The sequence below is a fragment of the Podarcis pityusensis genome (genome assembly GCF_964106645.2).
Source record: "Podarcis pityusensis genome assembly, chromosome: 12".
Taxonomy (NCBI): Eukaryota; Metazoa; Chordata; class Lepidosauria; order Squamata; family Lacertidae; genus Podarcis; species Podarcis pityusensis.
Window position 1 is genome coordinate 3,422,925 of NC_138037.1, and position 17,881 is coordinate 3,440,805.

Genomic DNA, 17,881 nt, shown 5'->3' on the forward strand with positions numbered 1-17,881 from the left:
GTGAATGTAAACCTCATTGGCCACTGTGTTCACATCAACGGCGGCCACGATTTTGGCAGGGATGCCGCTTGCTAGAATTCAAGCAGGGAACAGTCAGGAGAGTCGGTTTAAGAAGAACATCACTGGTGGTGGTGTTTTTTAATCATTTAGTTAACAATTATGTCCTCCATAAACTCAGTTGTGCTTATTCCTGTTGCTTAAATAAAACTGCTAGTCAGCTGTTCTAATAATAATAACAATAATAATAATTTTTATTTATACCCTGCCCTCCCCAGCCAGAGCCGGGCTAAGGGCGGCTGACACCAATAAAATTACAGTAAAAACATAATAGGGGGGAAAGGGGGGGAGGAAATAATAATTTATTTATACCCCACCCATCTGATTGGGTTTTCCCAGCCACTCTGGGTGGCTTCCAGCAAAATATAAAAATACAATAATTCATCAAATATTAAAAGCTATTAAACATTAAAAGCTTCCCTAAACAGGGCTGCCTTCAGATGTTTTCTAAAAGTCAGGGAGTTGTTTATTTCCTTGACATCTGGTGGGAGGGCGTTCCACAGGGCAGGGGCCACCACTGAGAAGGCCCTCTGCCTGTTTCCCTGTAACCTCATTTCTCTCAGGGAGGGAACTGGCAGAAGGCCCTCGGAGCTGGACCTCAGTGTCCGGGCAGAACGATGGGGATGGAGATGCTCCTTCAGGTATACTGGACTGAGGCCGTTTAGGGCTTGAAAGATCAGCACCAACCCTTTGAATTTTGCTCAGAAATGTACTGGGAGCCAATGTAGGTCTTTCAAGACCGGTGTTATGTGGTCTCAACGGCCGCCCCCAGTCACCAGTCTAGCTGCTGCATTCTGGATTACTTGTAGCTTCTGGGTCACCTTCAAAGGTGGCCCCACAAAGAGCGCATGGCAGTAATCTAAGCAGGAGATAACCAGAGCATGCACCACTCTGGCGAGACAGTCTGCGGAGAGGTAGGGTCTCATCCTGCATACCAGATGGAGCTGGGAGACAGCCACCCTGGACACAGAATTGACCTGCGCCTCCATGGACAGCTGTGAAGTGGTCACACTGGGAAATAGTAAAGTCCTGGCTTTTAAAATCTGCAGCCATTGAAAACTTCAAGTAAACTTTATTTCCAGGCTATTCCAATAAGCTGTAAAAGTACAGGAGCCTCAGGACACCACAAACAATAACTGCTGGAGTTTTTAATTCCTAGCACCCAGCCCTACTCCCTTGAAACCAAACATGTTTCTGTGGGAGGTTATTTCAGTTAAATCAATCAACTCAAAATTATCAATAAAGTCTCCCTTCAACCCAGGTGTGTGCTGTGTCCCTGTTTTGTGAGATGCCTCTAGTTGTTTAGATGATTAAGGGTTCTACTCCATGTAATTGCAAACCAATGTGTTTAAATTAGTATTTAATCAGTTAGTATTTGCAGTTCTTCTTTTTCCAGCCAAAGAGTCATCTTATATTGTAGTCTCTTTTTTTAATGCTTTATTGAGTTTTTATGGTAAGTACAAATCATAGGCGCAAAATCAAAAAGATACAGAGCTTTCAAAAGATACATGAATTTCATCACATCATAATTTCAGTGGTAACTTCCCGTTCCCCCCCGATTGAGGGTCCCAATAATTATTATTTTCTCGTACTGTTCGTTATCACTCTTGAGTTTCTTCTAGCTTTGTAACAATGCCTACTTTTGTACAGAGGTCACTCCAAGGCTATATTTGCACTTTCCCCCCCACCCCTCAGCCAAAGAGTCATCTTGTATTGTAGTCAATAGATACAAACCCGTCATGTGAATCCGATATAGTTTTCCCAGTCAGCCTCTCTGTAAGTACAGTGGTACCTCGGGTTAAGAACTTAATTCGTTCTGTTCTTAACCTGAAACTGTTCTTAACCTGAAGCACTACTTTAGCTAATGGGGCCTCACGCTGCCACCGTGCCGCCGGAGCACAATTTCTGTTCTCATCCTGAAGCAAAGTTCTTAACCCGAGGTACTATTTCTGGGTTAGCAGAGTCTGTAACCTGCGTCTGTAACACGAGGTACCACTGTAGTGGTAGGCGAATTGGACCCTCCTACCTCAGATCCAAGCATCAAACTGCCAGACAAGCAAAGGTGCTGTTTAGCAGCAAACAAAGTACAGTGGTACCTCTGGTTACGTACTTAATTCGTTCCGGAGGTCCGTTCTTAACCTGAAACTGTTTTTAACCTGAAACACCACTTTAGCTAATGGGGCCTCCCGCTGCCGCCGAAGCACGATTTCTGTTCTCATCCTGAAGCAAAGTTCTTAACCCGAGGTACTATTTCTGGGTTAGCGGAGTCTGTAACCTGAAGCATATGTAACCTGAAGCGTATGTAACCTGAAGCGTATGTAACCCAAGGTACCACTGTACTGATAGTTTAATTGGCTAAGATTCTTCTTGTCTATTAATATAGCATCATTTCCCCTCTTGTGGAGAGCTGTAGCAGAACAATCTCCAGATCTGATGCTGTTTTGAACAATTCCCCACCGCTCCACCCCGATACCTGAGAACACCTGCACAACAGAACTAAAACTTGAAGTCTGTCACCATCTGCTCTTAAAAAGCTGATGCACGCCACACTCAGGGGTCAGCAAGCTTTTTCAGCCGTGGGCCGGTCCACCGTCCCTCAGACCGTGTGGTGGGCCGGACTATACTTTGGGGGAAAAAATAAATGAACGAATTTCTATGCCCTACAAATAACCCAGAGATGCATTTGAAATCAAAGCACACGTTCTACTCATGTAAAAACACCAGGCAGGCCCCACAAATAACCCAGAGATGCATTTTAAATAAAAGCACATGTAAAAACACGCTGATTCCTGACCGTCCGCGGGCCGGATTGAGATGGCGATTGGGCCGCATCCGGCCCCCGGGCCTTAGTTTGCCTACCCCCTGGATTATGGGATGTAATTCTCTGCCGCAGGTAACACACATCACATCTCCAGCTGTGAATGTGCAAAGAAGTGCCCTCCGTTGGCTGGGAACCTATAATGGGGCAATAATAAATAAATAAAGTCTGGATCAGGCAGCTTTGTGATCCGGGTGGCTCTTTAGCTTGTGGAACTTGACGCTGTCCAGTTTCTCAAAGCGCTTTCCGCAGTGCTCGCAGGTGAAGTTGTATTGGGCCTCCGAGGTGTGTTTCTTCATGTGCCAGTTGAGAGACGCTCGCTGCCGGCACTGGTAACCGCAGATCTCGCACTGGAGCGGCGTCTCCCCTGTGTGCGTCCGGCGGTGGACTTCCAGGTGGTTCTTGCGCTTGAAGGATTTCCCGCAGGTCTCGCAGGTGAATTCGCGGACTCCGGAGTGGATGATCATGTGTCTCCGGAGATGGTTGGAAAGGTAGAACTTCTTGCCGCAACCTGGGTGGGGACACACCTTCGTCTTCCCCTTCCGGTGGACGAGGTTAACGTGGTTCTGGAAACTGCTAAGTGCTACGTACACCTGGGTGCACCCTTCATAGGGGCAATGGAACATCTCCAGCATGCCGTCGGCGTCCATCACACGGCCCCTTTTGCTCCTCCGCCTCTTCTCGGGCTCCTTTGGAATCTCGTAGATGATGGAGGACATGTTGATGCCCTCGGTCTCCTCCTCTGCTTCCAGCCCCACACTCTCAGGGTCTGGCTCTGGGTCACAGGGCGTCCTTATTTCCGCCGGGGGCTGGGGCTCCTCCTTTTTGAGCTCCAAAAGCTCCTCATTTTCTCGTTTGGTTTCGATGTATTCCACACTCTCCATGCTACTGGGCTGTCCGTTCTCAGGCTCCGTCTGAGCGTAGGCCGCCGCCACGCCCTCAATCATGGCACAGGGCAGCTCCTCTGCGCCTGTGCTGGTGACGTTCAACTGGATGCCCTCGGCCGTGAGGGCATCATAGCCGGGCCCGGCGATGATGATCACCTGTGAGCCCTGCGCCACACCCTGGACGGGACAGCTGGCCACCACCTCGCTAAGTGTCTCTGGCGTCACGTTGTCAAAGAGAGTCCCGTGGCCCGAACTCATCTGCACCGGCACCGGAACGCACACCACAGTTTCCATGGTCTGTGGGCCGCCGAGGGGTGGGCACACGCCAGGTCCCTGCTCTGACGCCAGGTTCTCTATATGGTACTCAAACGGAACGTGGATGCCGTCCCGAGTAATGAGCCCGCTTGTGCTCTCGCCCTCCTTATTTTCTGTCAGCTGCCGCTGTGTCCGGCCCTCTGACTGCTCTTCGGCCTCCGAGCTGGAGCTCTCGTCGGAATTCCCACAGCTTCCGGCATGGCCGCCCTCGTTCTCGGAGTCGCTGAGCGGCTTGAGAGGCGAGTGCAAGTCCTGGAAATAGCGGTGGCCCGCTTCGCACTGCCACACGGCCGTTGTGTACATCTCAAAGGTGGGGTCCAGCTCGGAGAGGTGGGGCTCGTAGGGGCAGCGGTTTTTGTGGTCTTCGTACCAGATGACGACGTTCTTCAGGCAGTTCACGTTCCGCCGCCTTCGCTTCTTCCTTTGCGGCTCGTACGGCAGCTGCTCCCAGAGTTTCCCTCGGCGCCCGGCCCGCTGCTCCCGTTCCAAGCCCAGCAAGTACGCGGCCAGCTTGGCGTCGCTCCAGCCGCTTCGTTGCCTCAGGTTCGACCAGGGGCCGTGGGACTCGCCCAGGTAGACGCGTCGCATGTCGTACTTCTTACGAGACTCGAGGCGGCGCTGGGCTCTGTCGGACTCCGTGAGCCGCGGCCTACCCCGGGCCTTGCGGCCACCCCGGGCTTTCCGGCTCCCCTGCGCCGGGTCTCCATCTCCGGCAGCGGCTTCCTCCTCTTCCTCTTCCTCTTCCTCCTCGGGTTCCCCGCCGTCCTCGTCGCCGGTGGCCGGGCCATGCTCAGAGTCGCTCATCCCTGGCCGGTAGCTAAGGAGGCCCGTTGTTGTCCTAGTGCAATTGCACTTCTGTAGAGAGAATGGGAAACTTGACTTGAGCAGATGGTTGCAATTTCTGGGGAGGGATGAGAATTAAAATTAACTTGCTAGAAAACAAGCCACTTCTTTTCTAAACCTTCACAGGTTCAAATTTCATTTAAAAAATAAAATTATTAAGGTTTATAGAGAAAAATAGAAAACATATCTTCTCCCCCTTTTTTTTTAAGCAAACCAAAAATCTAGGCAATAGAAGTGCAAAATGGGGGTGGAGAAAGAAATGAAGGAAAAGAACTGAAAAGGGAATTGATATAAAATATTGAACAAAGTAGTGGTCAGGACACACCCCTGTCTTACTCCTTTATAGGTGGGTAATAATAATAATAATAATAATAATAATAATAATTCATTATTTATACCCCGCCCATCTGGCTGGGCTTCCCCAGCCACTCTGGGCAGCTTCCAACAAAATATTAAAATACCGCAATACATCAAACATTAAAAGCTTCCCTAAACAGGGCTGCCTTCAGATGTCTTCTAAAAGTCTGGTAGTTGTTGTTCTCTTTGACATCTGGTGGGAGGGTGTTCCACAGGGCGGGCGCCACCACCGAGAAGGCCCTCTGCCTGGTTTTCTGTAACTTGGCTTCTCGCAGGGAGGGAACGGCCAGAAGCCCCTCGGCGCTGGACCTCAGTGTCCGGGCAGAACGATGGGGGTGGAGACTTGTTAACCAGCCAGCATGACTGCATCTGACTTTCAAATGTGTATTTTCATAGAGTGTGTGCAGAGTCTTATCAATGTTAGTAGCCTCAAACTCTCCCTATAAGCTGCTTCTGGGAATTGAATCGAAGGCTGAATTAAAATCAATAAATGCAGCATGCAGGACTTCTTTAGTTGCTGACTTTTCAGCAATAAATCAAAGCATTGGTCCTCGGTCAGCTGTGAATCTCCCCACTCTGAAACTGGCTTGCTCATCTTTGAGGATGTTTTCTTGCTCTGTCCAGTCTAATAGTTTCTCCTGCAGGCATTTAATTTACTGGTTACACTCAGGAGACTGATTGGTATATAGTTTGCTGGGTCTGGTATTTCACTTTTTTGTGTGAATTGGGATTATACCCCAGTCCTAAGGTATATGTCATATGTGGGCAGTAAATGTGAATAAAGATGCAAGTATAGGAACCCACCAACCTAATGTTTGCATTCAGCAATTTGGGGAGTATGTCGTCACACCCACGAGCTCTGCCTGGTTTTAATTTAGAGATGTCAGATTTCTCAAGAGGAGACTGGGAGCCACATTGGGAAAATTTTGTGTTAGTCTTAGATGGTGCTTGATAAGTTAGTCCTGACACAACGATGGTACTAAAATATGCTACCCAGGAGTGGTACCTCGGGTTACAGACCCCCATCGTTCAGCCCGGACACTGAGATCCAGCGCCGAGGGCCTTCTCCCTCATTGCGAGAAGTAAGGTTACAGGGAACCAGGCAGCGGGCCTTCTCAGTGGTGGCACCCGCCCAGTGGAACGCCCTCCCATCAGATGTCAAAGAAAAGAACAACTACCAGACTTTTAGAAGACATCTGAAGGCAGCCCTCTTTAGGGAAGCTTTTAATGTTTAACAGACCACTGTATTTTAATACCCCGTTGGAGGCCACCCAAAGTGGCTGGGGAAACCCAGCCAGATGGGCGGGGTATAAATAATAAATTATGATGATGATGATTATTCAGGTTACAGACGCTTCAGGTTACAGACTCCGCTAACACATAAATAGTACCTCAGATTAAGAACTTTGCTTCAGGATGAGAACAGAAATCGTGCTCCAGCAGTGCAACGGCAGCAGGAGGCCCCATTAGCTAAAGTGGTGTCTCAGGTTAAGAACAGTTTCAGGTTAAGAATGGACCTCTGGAACGAATTAAGTTCTAAGCTGAGGTACCACTGTATTCCATACCTCTGGTTGCGAACAGGATCCGTTCCGGAGCCCCATTCACAACATGAGCAGAACACAACCTGCGTCTGCGCGGGTTGCAATTCATCGCGTCTGCGCATGCACGAGCAGCGAAACCCGGAAGTAACCCTTTCTGGTACTTCTGGTACGCAACCTGAAAAGATTTAACCTGAAGCAAACGTAACAAGAGGTATGGCTGTACTTGCTGTCGTTTTTGGCCACACACTCAAACACATGCCAGAAGATGGCAGAGTCTTTCCATGTGCTTCTCTGTCACACATGCCAGGTCAAGTCCTCCATCCACCATCAAGTCGTGGATGACAGCTGACTTGTGAATCATTGACCTGGAATTGCACAGTAGCACCTTCAGGTCATGTGGGTCTCCCTTGTCGATTCGGGTATCCTTCCGGTCAAGACCAGACCCAGAGGCAGGGATGGTCTTCAAATAACGACTAAACATGCCTCCTCAGTAATGATGTGGTCTGGTCTTAGCATAACTCCTCCTCCTGCCCGTGATCACTCCCAGGCAGCCCTGACCCCCTCTCCCCTTAAGAACAGAACACAAACCATACAAGAAATCAATGAAACAGTAGAAACTAATAATAACAATTTACAATTATACTGAAATTAAACTAATCCCCAGCCCCAGCAGAGCCAAAACAAAAACAAAAAAAAACACAATTTTAAATGCCACAGATTAATAATAATAAATAATAATTTATTATTTCTTCCCCGCCTATCCGGCTGGGTTTCCCCAGCCACTCCGGGCGGCTTCGAACAGAACATTAAAAGCACAATAAAACATCAAACGTTAAAAACTTCCCTAAACAGGGCTGCCTTCAGATGTTTAAAGATAAGATAGCTACTTATTTCCTTCATATCTGAAGGAAGGGCGTTCCACAGGGCGGGCGCCACCACCGAGAAGGCCCTCTGCCTGGTTCCCTGTAACCTCACTTCTCGCAGGGAGGGAACCACCAGAAGGCCCTCGGAGCTGGACCTCTGAATAATGGGGGTGGAGACGCTCCTTCAAATATACTGGGCCGAGGCCGTTTAGGGCTTTAAAGGTCAGCACCAACACTTTGAATTGTGCTCGGAAATGTACTGGGAGCCAATGTCGGTCTTTCAGGACCGGGTTATATGGTCTCGGCAGCCGCTCCCAGTCACCAGTCTAGCTGCCGCATTCTGTTGCAGTTTCCGGGTCACCTTCAGCCCCACTATTTTAAAACATTTAAAAGCACTTTCGACATTTGCCCCAACCCCAGAGTTCATTCCAGCTCTTCAGCCATCACAGCGGGGCAATGTCCCTTCCAGGAGTCTGAAGCGAGTCTGGCCCCATCCCCTAGGCTAGGTGGGAAAAGGCCTTGCAGGGAGGGGGGTCTTCAAGACTCAAGGCAGGGCAAAAGCCCTCCAGCTTTCCAGGAGTCTCTTACGCTGAGCAGGGTTGTTTATGCCACTGGATCGTTCAAGAGGGCGTGTAACTGGTGATGTGTTAGCCCAGGGAATTTGGGTGTCCCCTAGTTTGTCTTTTGTTGATATGGGTTTGTTATTTTTGTAGAGGTCTGCTAGGGGGTATAAGCCTTTGGCTTGCCAGGTTTTTATCTGGAGGTTTTGTGCTGCGTGGTGGAATAGTGGGTGGTGTGCCAGGGGAATAATAATAATAATAATTATTATTATTATTATTATTTATTATTTATTCCCTGCCCATCTGGCTGGGTTTCCCCAGCCACTCTGGGCGGCTTCCAACCGAATGTTAAAAACAATACAGCGTCAGACATTAAAAACTTCCCAAAACTGGACCACCTTCAGTTGGCTTTTAAAAGTAAAATACAGTGGTACCTTGGGTTACATACACTTTAGGTTACATACACTTCAGGTTACAGGCTCCACTAACCCAAAAATAGTACCTTGGGTTAAGAACTTTGCTTCAGGATGAGAACAGAAATCATGCGGTGGTGGCGCGGTGGCAGTGGGAGTCCCATTAGCTAAAGTGGTGCTTCAGGTTAAGAACAGTTTCAGGTTAAGAACAGACCTCCAGAACGAATTAAGTACGTAACCAGAGGTACCACTGTAGTTGTTTATTGCCCTGACATCTGATGGGAGGACTGGTGACTCCCAGTCACCAGTCTAGCTGCTGCATTCTGGATTAATTGCAGTTTCTGAGTCATCTTCAAAGGTAGCCCCACGTAGAGTGCACTGCAGTGGTCCAAGCAGGAGATAACCAGAGCATGTACCACTCTGGTGAGACAGTCTGTGGGCAGGGAGGGTCTCATCCTGTGTACCAGATGGAGCTGGTAGACAGCTGCCCTGGACACAGAACTGACCTGCGCCTCCATGGACAGCCGTGAGTCCAAAATGACTCCCAGGCTGCGCACCTGGTCCTTCAGGGGCACAGTTACCCCATTCAGGACCAGGGAGTCCTCCACACCCGCCCACCACCTGTCCCCCCAAAACAGTACTTCTGTCTTGTCAGGATTCAACCTCAATCCGTTAGCTGCCATCCATCCTGCAGCCGCCTCCAGGGGAATTAGTGGGGATGGGCTTGGGGGCAGTTTAGCTACTTCTTCCATGCTTTCAGCATGGTCTGTGTGAACCTGTTTAGCGTTGTGGGTTTTTCCTCGGTTAGTTTGAGAGGAATGGGTATGACGTGGCGGGGGTATTTTCAACTGTGTCTCTCTCCAGGTGTACCCATTGTTTCGACTCGTCTTCTAGGATATATGGAATTATGTGGCACTCCCAGGCAGCCCTGACCCTTGCCCCTTAAGAACAGAATGCAAACTATACAATAAACCAATAAAACAGTAGAAATGTTAAAAAAAACACCAAAAACTACATTTATACTAAAATCAGGGATGTGGGTGGCGCTGTGGGTTAAACCACCGATCAGAAGGTCGGCGGTTCAAATCCCCACGACGGGCTGAGCTCCTGTTGCTCGGTCCCTGCTCCTGCCAACCTAGCAGTTCGAAAGCACGTCAAAGTGCAAGTAGATAAATAGGTACAGCTCTAGCGGGGAGGTAAACGCCATTTCCGTGCGCTGCTCTGGTTCACCAGAAGCGGCTTAGTCATGCTGGCCACATGACCCGGAAGCTGTACGCCGGCTCCCTCGGCCAATATAGCGAGATGAGCGCCGCAACCCCAGAGTCAGCTACGACTGGACCTAATGGTCAGGGGTCCCTTTACCTTTATACTAAAATTAAACTAATCCCCAGCCCACCTAAACAATTATCCCATGCCAACATAGCAAAAAACAAACAAACAAAAAACCCAGCATTTGAAACACCAGAGATTAAAAACTATTTTAAAACATTTAAAAGCATTTTTGATTGCTGCTGCCTCTCTGTAGCCTTGTAGCTCCTGTTCAGGGTAAGCATGGGCCAAACCCCCTAAGCTGGGCGAAAAGGGCCTTGAATCAGGGAAGCAGTTCTTCCTTCTAACACTTGGGCAGTTGTCCGATTTTGGCCTCTGTACATTTGGTATTGTTTGAGGTTTTTTCCCATTGCGATAGATTCATGGTCAAATCAGTGCTCGGATTGTTTAATGTGTAGTTTGGATTTCAAAGGGGATGCGGGTGGTGCTGGGGTTAAACCACAGAGCCTAGGGCTTGCCGATCAGAAGGTCGGCGGTTCGAATTCCCCCCGATGGGCTGAGCTCCCGTTGCTCGGTCCCTGCTCCTGCCAACCTAGCAGTTCGAAAGCACGTCAAAGTGCAAGTAGATAAAGAGGTACCACTCCAGCGGGAAGGTAAACGGCGTTTCCGTGCGCTGCTCTGGTTCGCCAGAAGCGGCTTAGTCCTGCTGGCCACATGTCCCAGAAGCTGTACGCCGGCTCCCTCGGCCTATAGAGCGAGATGAGCACCGCAACCCCAGAGTCGGTCCCGACTGGACCTAATGGCCAGGGGTCCCTTTACCCTTTACCTTTACCTTTGGATTTCAAAAGGTGTTCCAAAGCACGACTGACCCATCTAGACTCTAAGCCCAACAGAAAACAGACACAAAAGTGCTATAAATACGCTAGGGATTTGAGAGCAGCTATACATGCCTCGATGGACTCACTGTCCAACCCACAGTGGAAAGTTTCCTATGTTTGAAGAATGACTCTAGTAAGTGCCAAGATAAATTTCCAGACTTAGAATCATAGAATCATAGAGTTGGAAGAGACCACAAGGGCCATCGAGTCCAACCCCCTGCCAAGCACAAAATCTGCGTGCACAAAATCTACTTAACCTACAACAAAATACTAGCTTCCTGGGGCCAGGCAGAGGAGCATTGATTCGGCTCCATCCTTTCTCCATTCGCTCGCCAGTGTTGCAAATCTTTGCCATTTACGGTGACCAGGCTTAAACGAGAAGCTAATACAAAACTCTTTTAGCAACGTCCAGAAAACAAATTGAGGGGAAATTCCCCATGCTTGCAGGGCAGACGGGCATGTGAGGACCCCCTTCCTGCGTATTTTCTGCATCTCGGACCTCCTGTTATTAGCACAAGAGCAAGGGAAGTGGGGGAATAATAATAATAATAAATTTTTATTTATACCCCGCCCTTCCCGGTTCAAAAACTGGCTCTCAGGGCAGCTAACAACAAATTTTAAACCCTTAATTATAAAAGCAGCATAAAATACAGTATAAAAACATGGATAACAATAAAATTCAAAAAAAAATGGAAGCCTTGCAGTAGGGATAAAACAAGTGCTCCCAGCAACACAAGCAAACTCTGGAGTTTGCAACTGAAGCTGGAAGCTGGACAGAGAGAGAGGGAAAGCCGAACCACAGCAATATTCTGAAGGCCCCTGAAAACTGTCTCCAAAAGCCCTGACTGGGAGAGGAGAAAATCTTGTTTTTCCTATTCCTGATCTGAGCATCTTTCTCCTCCCCAGCCCGGAAGCCAAGCCTTGCAAAGGATGCTCCGGAGGCAGCTTGCATGCATTAAGCCAAAGGGAGTGCAAGGTCCAAGATACCTTTCAGCGCCTGGTGCATTCCTCCAATGCCACTATAGAGCTCCAGAACATGCAGGGACTCCATTCTCCTCTTCCCCAGCAGAAAGTGCAACCACAGCTGGTGCAGCTGGCTCGTCTGCGCCCGCAGCTTGCAAGCTGCAAGCACCTTCCGTTCCGCATCTCTTTGGTTCCCCCTTTCCTGCCCAGCAACCGTTTCTCCCCAACCAGCCAAGTCTCCCTCCCCTCACTTTTCCCACGCCTCTAGGATGACTCCAGGAAAAGGACCTGCAGATTTCAGCCTGCCCGCCCGCCCTGATTTGCATCTACCCAAAAATAAATATTGCAATTTTATTTTATTTTTATTTTGGAGTGTGCAATTTTTTCCCCCCTTCAGGGTGTTGTGAGAATTGCATCCCTGCCTACATGCAGATGAGGGGTGCATGTAAATAAACGCTCCCCGTGTGATCGTACCTCCAAGCCAAGCACTGCCAGGGGGAAAAGGAAAAAGACCCCTTTTCTCTGAGCTGATTGGGTCAAGAAAATCCTTGAAGGCTCAGCAGTGCCCCTTACTGTGTTCCCTAGGCAATCTGGCTGAAGCGTCTAGCTCTGCAAACTGGGTAGGTTGTTATTCCAGGGTGCAAATGGGCAAAAAGGCCGGTTTAGAAAGGGAAACGTCCCAACTTCCCCCCCACTAAAATAACCAGAAAATAAAAAAAGAGAAAGTTCGTGCAGCAACAGGAGTTTATTTAACTCCTACATTTCTGGGAAGGGGTGTGGGTGATTTTCCCACGTGAATACCAGGAATTTCACAATCTCTCCTTGCCACATTGTAGATAGAGAAAGGCAGTGGTTACTGATCAAGATGTATCTTTGCAAATTGTAAGACTGTATCTGTGACTAAAATCTTTGTTAAAGTTTGCTCAGCATGCGAAAGCAGACATTCCCCTGAATAATCCCATTTCCTTGCTAAAAGAAGTACATGATATATTTCCTGGATGAGTTCTGTTTCTTTGAAAATAGGTTTAAAAGAATAAATCCATTTTGGTTATTTATCTCCAAGAACATCAGTCAAGTTACATTCTGAGTACTTTTGCTGATGGCTGCAGAGAAGCAGGTAGATATACGTAATCTTACAGCCCATAATTTAACTGTCATGACTTCCATAACCTGCTTTAGAATTCCAGATTTTGCAGATGTGTTTGTGTGTCAGACCTACGATAAGTTCACAAATTAAACATCCCTGAGCATCAAGCACAGGGATTTTATTCTAATAGCAAATGTACCTACCATTATTATTCTATTCTTTATATATTCTCTAATACATTCTTGCAGCAATTTGTACTGTTGCTCTTATTTCTCATATATTTCTTTATTTTTTTATATATAAATTTTTATTGATTTTACAGAATTTTTAAAACAATACAAACATATAAAGAGACATACAAACACGTATAATTTCATAACCTTATTCTCATAAACCTTGTTTCTCGGACTCCCCCGTACCTCCCCTTTCTGCATCCCAATGTCCAAATTTTTTCAGCAACTTCTAGTGATTCTGTCAAGAATATGTCTTACTAATCTTTCCTCCAATCTATTCTTATATCGCTGAAGCCCTTTCATTCTCAAAGCCTTGACATTTTAACATTCATCAAGTTTATAATAGTCCTTAAGATAAATTTTAAATTTCTTCCAATCTTCTTCCGCCGTCTCCTTCCCCTGGTCGCGGATTCTGCCAGTCATCTCAGCCAGTGTCATATAGTCCATCACTTTCATCTGCCATTCTTCCAGAGTGGGTAGCTCTTGTGTCTTCCAATACTTTGCGATGAGGATTCTTGCTGCTGTAGTAGCATACATAAAAAAAATTCTATCTTTCTTTAACACCAATTGGCCGACAATGCCCAAGAGGAAGGCCTCTGGTTTCTTAGGAAAGGTACATTTAAGTACCTTTTTCATTTCATTATATATCATTTCCCAGAAGGCCTTAATCTTTGGGCACGTCCACCAAAGGTGATAAAAGGTACCTTCAGATTCTTTACATTTCCAACACTTATTGTCAGGCAAATGATAAATCTTTGCTAGCTTGACTGGGGTCATGTACCACCTATAGATCATTTTCATAATATTTTCCTTTAAGGCATTACATGCCGTAAATTTTATCCCGGTGTTCCACAACCATTCCCAGTCAGCAAACATAATGTTATGACCAATGTCCTGTGCCCACTTAATCATAGCTGATTTAACTGTTTCATCTTGTGTGTTCCACTTCAGCAACAAGTTGTACATTCTTGATAAAATCTTAGTATTGGGTTCTAGCAATTCAGTTTCTAATTTTGATTTCTCCACCTGGAAGCCAATTTTCCTGTCTTGTTTATACATCTCCATTATTTGATAATAATGGAGCCAGTCTCGTACTTTAGGTTTCAATTTCTCATGACTCTGTAACTTCAATTTATCTCCTTCTTGTTCCAAAATTTCCCGATACTTTGGCCATTCGGCCTCCATATTGAGCTTTTTGAATGCCTTAGCCTCCAAGGGTGACAACCATCTAGGGGTTTTATTTTCCAACAAATCTTTATATCTTGTCCAAACATTAAACAATGCTTTTCTGACAATATGATTTTTAAAGGCCCTATGCACCTTGATTTTATCATACCATAAATATGCATGCCAACCAAATGTATTATTAAAACCTTCCAAGTCCAAAATGTCTGTATTCTCGAGGAGCATCCACTCTTTCAGCCAGCAAAACGCTGCTGCTTCATAATACAATTTTAAATCCGGCAGGGCAAATCCCCCTCTTTCTTTTGCATCTGTAAGTACTTTAAATTTTATTCTGGGCTTTTTGCCCTGCCAGACAAATTTCGAAATGTCTTTCTGCCACCTCTTGAAACCGTCCATCTTGTCAAGGATTTGCAAAGTTTGAAACAGAAATAACATTCTCGGCAATACATTCATCTTAATAACTGCAATTCGGCCTAACATTGACAATTTCAACTTTGACCATATCTCTAGATCTTTTTTAATTTCTAACCAACATTTTTCATAATTATCTTTATACAAATTCAGATTTTTAGATGTCAAATAAACCCCAAGGTATTTCACCTTCTTAACCACAGTCAAACCTGTTTCATTCTGGAATTTCTCCCTCTATTTCTCATATATTTCTTTATCCAAGGTCAATCAAAAGCTGCCATAGATGAAAAACCACTGGTATATTTTTGTACATCTCTCTTATATTTATCCCATTTTTGTGCAAATTCTTGTCTCGAACTGCCCCTTAGGCTGTTGGTCAATTGCACCATTTCCACATATTCTTGTAACTTATTCTGCCAATCCATTTGTTATGGAAATTACAGGGAGGGGGGCACATCTTTAAAGTTAAATATTACAAATATTATGCCTGGATATATCCTTCCAACTTGACAGCTCAGGGAAGTCACCTAGCTTTAAAAATAATATAAAATCATCTCCTTTCCCAGTTCCCCCCATTCCAAAGCTATTTTCCCCTTGAAAAAGGACTCCAGGAAGTTCTCAGAAGTGAAAATTGCTGGGCTCATTGTTAGCCAAAGGAAGCCAAATCTCATCACCTGACTCGCCTCAGGCTCCAGACATGCAAAGGAACTTCTATTGTACTTTTGGGTGGTGGGTACTTAAGACATTTTTGTCTATGCTAATCTTATACCCGAATCTTGCCCTGCCATGTCTGCTTATGCTAATCTTGTACCAAGGACTTGTCTGGACATGTTTGCCAAGGTTAACCCCTCCCCTTCGAACTGTATTCTGGGATATGGTGGGAAAGTTTAAAAAGTCTTTGTCACCCCATCCTCGGGGGTTCAAAATTCCTCTTGGAACCTGTTGCGCAATAAACTTTGGTCTACAGCTATTTGCTCCAGTTGGCTGGACTCCTTCCTTTATTCCACAGGGACCCGCGGGCTCTGCCCGATGAGCTGGGTGACTGAGCAGCCTCACACCCAGATTTTTCCTTAACACATTTGAAATATACTCAAGAGTCGAGAGTGGATTTCATGCTCTTTATTAAGCTCATGGTGGTGAGGAGGGAATGGAAATCCCCTCAAAGTATTTGCTTTATATACATTATTTACACAATGGGCTGCACGTGATTGGCTAATTCCAGAATTCTCCTGTAGGCCAATCAGGTTGTGGATTCACTTCTATCTGGAGCATGATTGGGTGGTTCCTGCCAACCAATCATACTGCTGCATTGTTCCAGGACCAATCAGACTGCTGCATTCTGAATCCTATTGTTCTAGGACCAATCAGACTGCTGCATTTTGGATCCTATTGTTCTAGGACCAATCAGACTGCTGCATTTTGGATCCTATTGTTCTAGGACCAATCAGACTGCTGCAGTTTGGATCCTATTCAACTCAGTACATAACAAAATTATAGTCAGAACATTTTCCGCTTTCCAGTTCTTTGCTACTAGTGTTCGGGCCGCTGCCGTAGCGTATAAAAATATTTCTCTTACATTTTTTGGGATATCTTTACCAACAATGCTTAACAATAATACTTATGGCTTTTGCAGAAATGTTATTCCAATTTTTTTAAAAGAGTTTATTCTTTAGTTTCTCCCCACCCCAAGAAAGAAAAAATCCAAGGAAGGGAACAAGACAGTGGGGACGTGTAAACTGGGTTTCCCTGCCTCTCCTGCTGTTTCATGCCAATTTTTTCCACCGTTTCCTAGTTCAAAACATGAATTGGCATTGAGCATGAGTAGAATACACGTATGCAGGCTGCTGCCTGCATAATGTTGCTTTTTAAATGATTTTAGAAATATATCTGCAAATAAATAGATGCGTATTCTCCCCGTTTTTCTTTCTCCTCCTGCGAGGTTTCCATTGTCATAAACAAAATCTGCCCTTTTTCCCTTATGGGGTATCCAAGAGCCCATATAGAGTCCCTACGTAGGTTCCCTATTGGTAGGAGAAAATAACAGAGGCCAACCAGAGAATATTGAGAAGCAAAGCAGCTAGTGAGCCTGATCGTTATTGATCTGTTGCAACAGGGTCCTCACTCACCACACGAAGGAGGGAGGAGGAACCTAGAACAATGGTGCGCAAGGCCTTATAAAGACTTTTGAAATTGCCACCCTGTAGATCAAGACCACCCCCAGAAACATCATACATACGTCACAGAAGGGGTGTAGCTCAAGACCACCACCCCAGATACATCATACCTACATCACAGAAAAGGCGGTCTAAACAGAAATTTGAATGTTGTTTATCTCCTGTCTGGCAGGTTACCTGTTAATGCTTGCTTGATTGGATACCCTGGGGAGCCTGGCCAGTCTTTTGTAATAATAAATACTTAGTTCCTGAGTCAGGTCACAGGCTCACCCTGTTCATACACAGACATAACCTTAAGACAGGATTTGTGAAGGAAAGGCAATGGGGAGGCTTTTCCATTTTCCTTTGACCTTGCAGAGAAAACATTTGGTCAGTTTGGGAATCAAAAATGGTTTCAGGTTGGTCTTCCTGTGCTGATCTATGTATGTGCTTGGTTGGTACGCTTACGAACATTTAACATATATCTAAGACCTCAAAATTCCTATCACACCATCTCTTCCTATTCGTTACTGGAAGCTGAGAGAAAAGCCAGTTAAAAGAAAAGAACTGCCAGTTAAAAATGCCGCGTTTTCATTTTGCCACTGAAATATACTCAGAGTCGAGAGTGGATTTCACTTCGTATGCAACAACAGCAGCAAGAATACTCATCGCAAAGTATTGGAAGACACAAGAGCTACCCACACTGGAGGAATGGCAGATGAAATTGATGGACTATATGGAATTGGCAGAAATGACTGGCAGAATCCGTGACCAGGGAGAAGAGTCGGTGGAAGAAGATTGGAAGAAATTTAAAGATTACCTACAGAAATATTGCAAAATTAAAGAATGTTAGAGTGATGATGGATTGAAATTAAGTGGTTTCTAGCTGTACAGGCTTTAAAGTTATATATAGATCAAGATTAAGGATTAGGATTAAAAAGGTTAAAAGAATGGAAAATTGGCTATTAATAGGTAAAAATTTAATGTTATATTATATTAAGATCAAGGATTGGGATTAAAAAGGAGGGAAAGAAATTGCTGGAGAAAC

General features: G+C 45.8%; 1 protein-coding gene and 1 long non-coding RNA gene across 5 annotated transcripts in view; one reads left to right on the forward strand and one right to left on the reverse strand.

Moving 5' to 3' along the window:
* The window catches only part of LOC308459060 (zinc finger protein 653-like), a 78,837-nt gene extending 66,914 nt beyond the window's left edge, over positions 1-11,923 (reverse strand). For 3 of the 4 annotated variants that reach the window (XR_013977814.1, XR_013977815.1, XR_013977816.1), the window contains exons 1-2: positions 11,789-11,923; positions 2,349-4,932 (exon numbers count right to left, since the gene is read on the reverse strand). Coding sequence is in view for 1 of the 4 variants with exons in the window: in XM_080974118.1 (XP_080830244.1) it covers positions 3,049-4,881 (1,833 nt within the window). In the remaining 3 variants the exon portion in view is untranslated. Of the gene's footprint in view, positions 1-1,479; positions 4,933-11,788 lie in introns of those variants that run through there. The other variant, XM_080974118.1, reaches the window with a different exon arrangement.
* LOC308459232 overlaps positions 1-17,881 on the forward strand; it is a 216,915-nt gene that overhangs the window by 13,477 nt on the left and 185,557 nt on the right. The gene's annotated exons all lie outside the window — the stretch shown is intronic.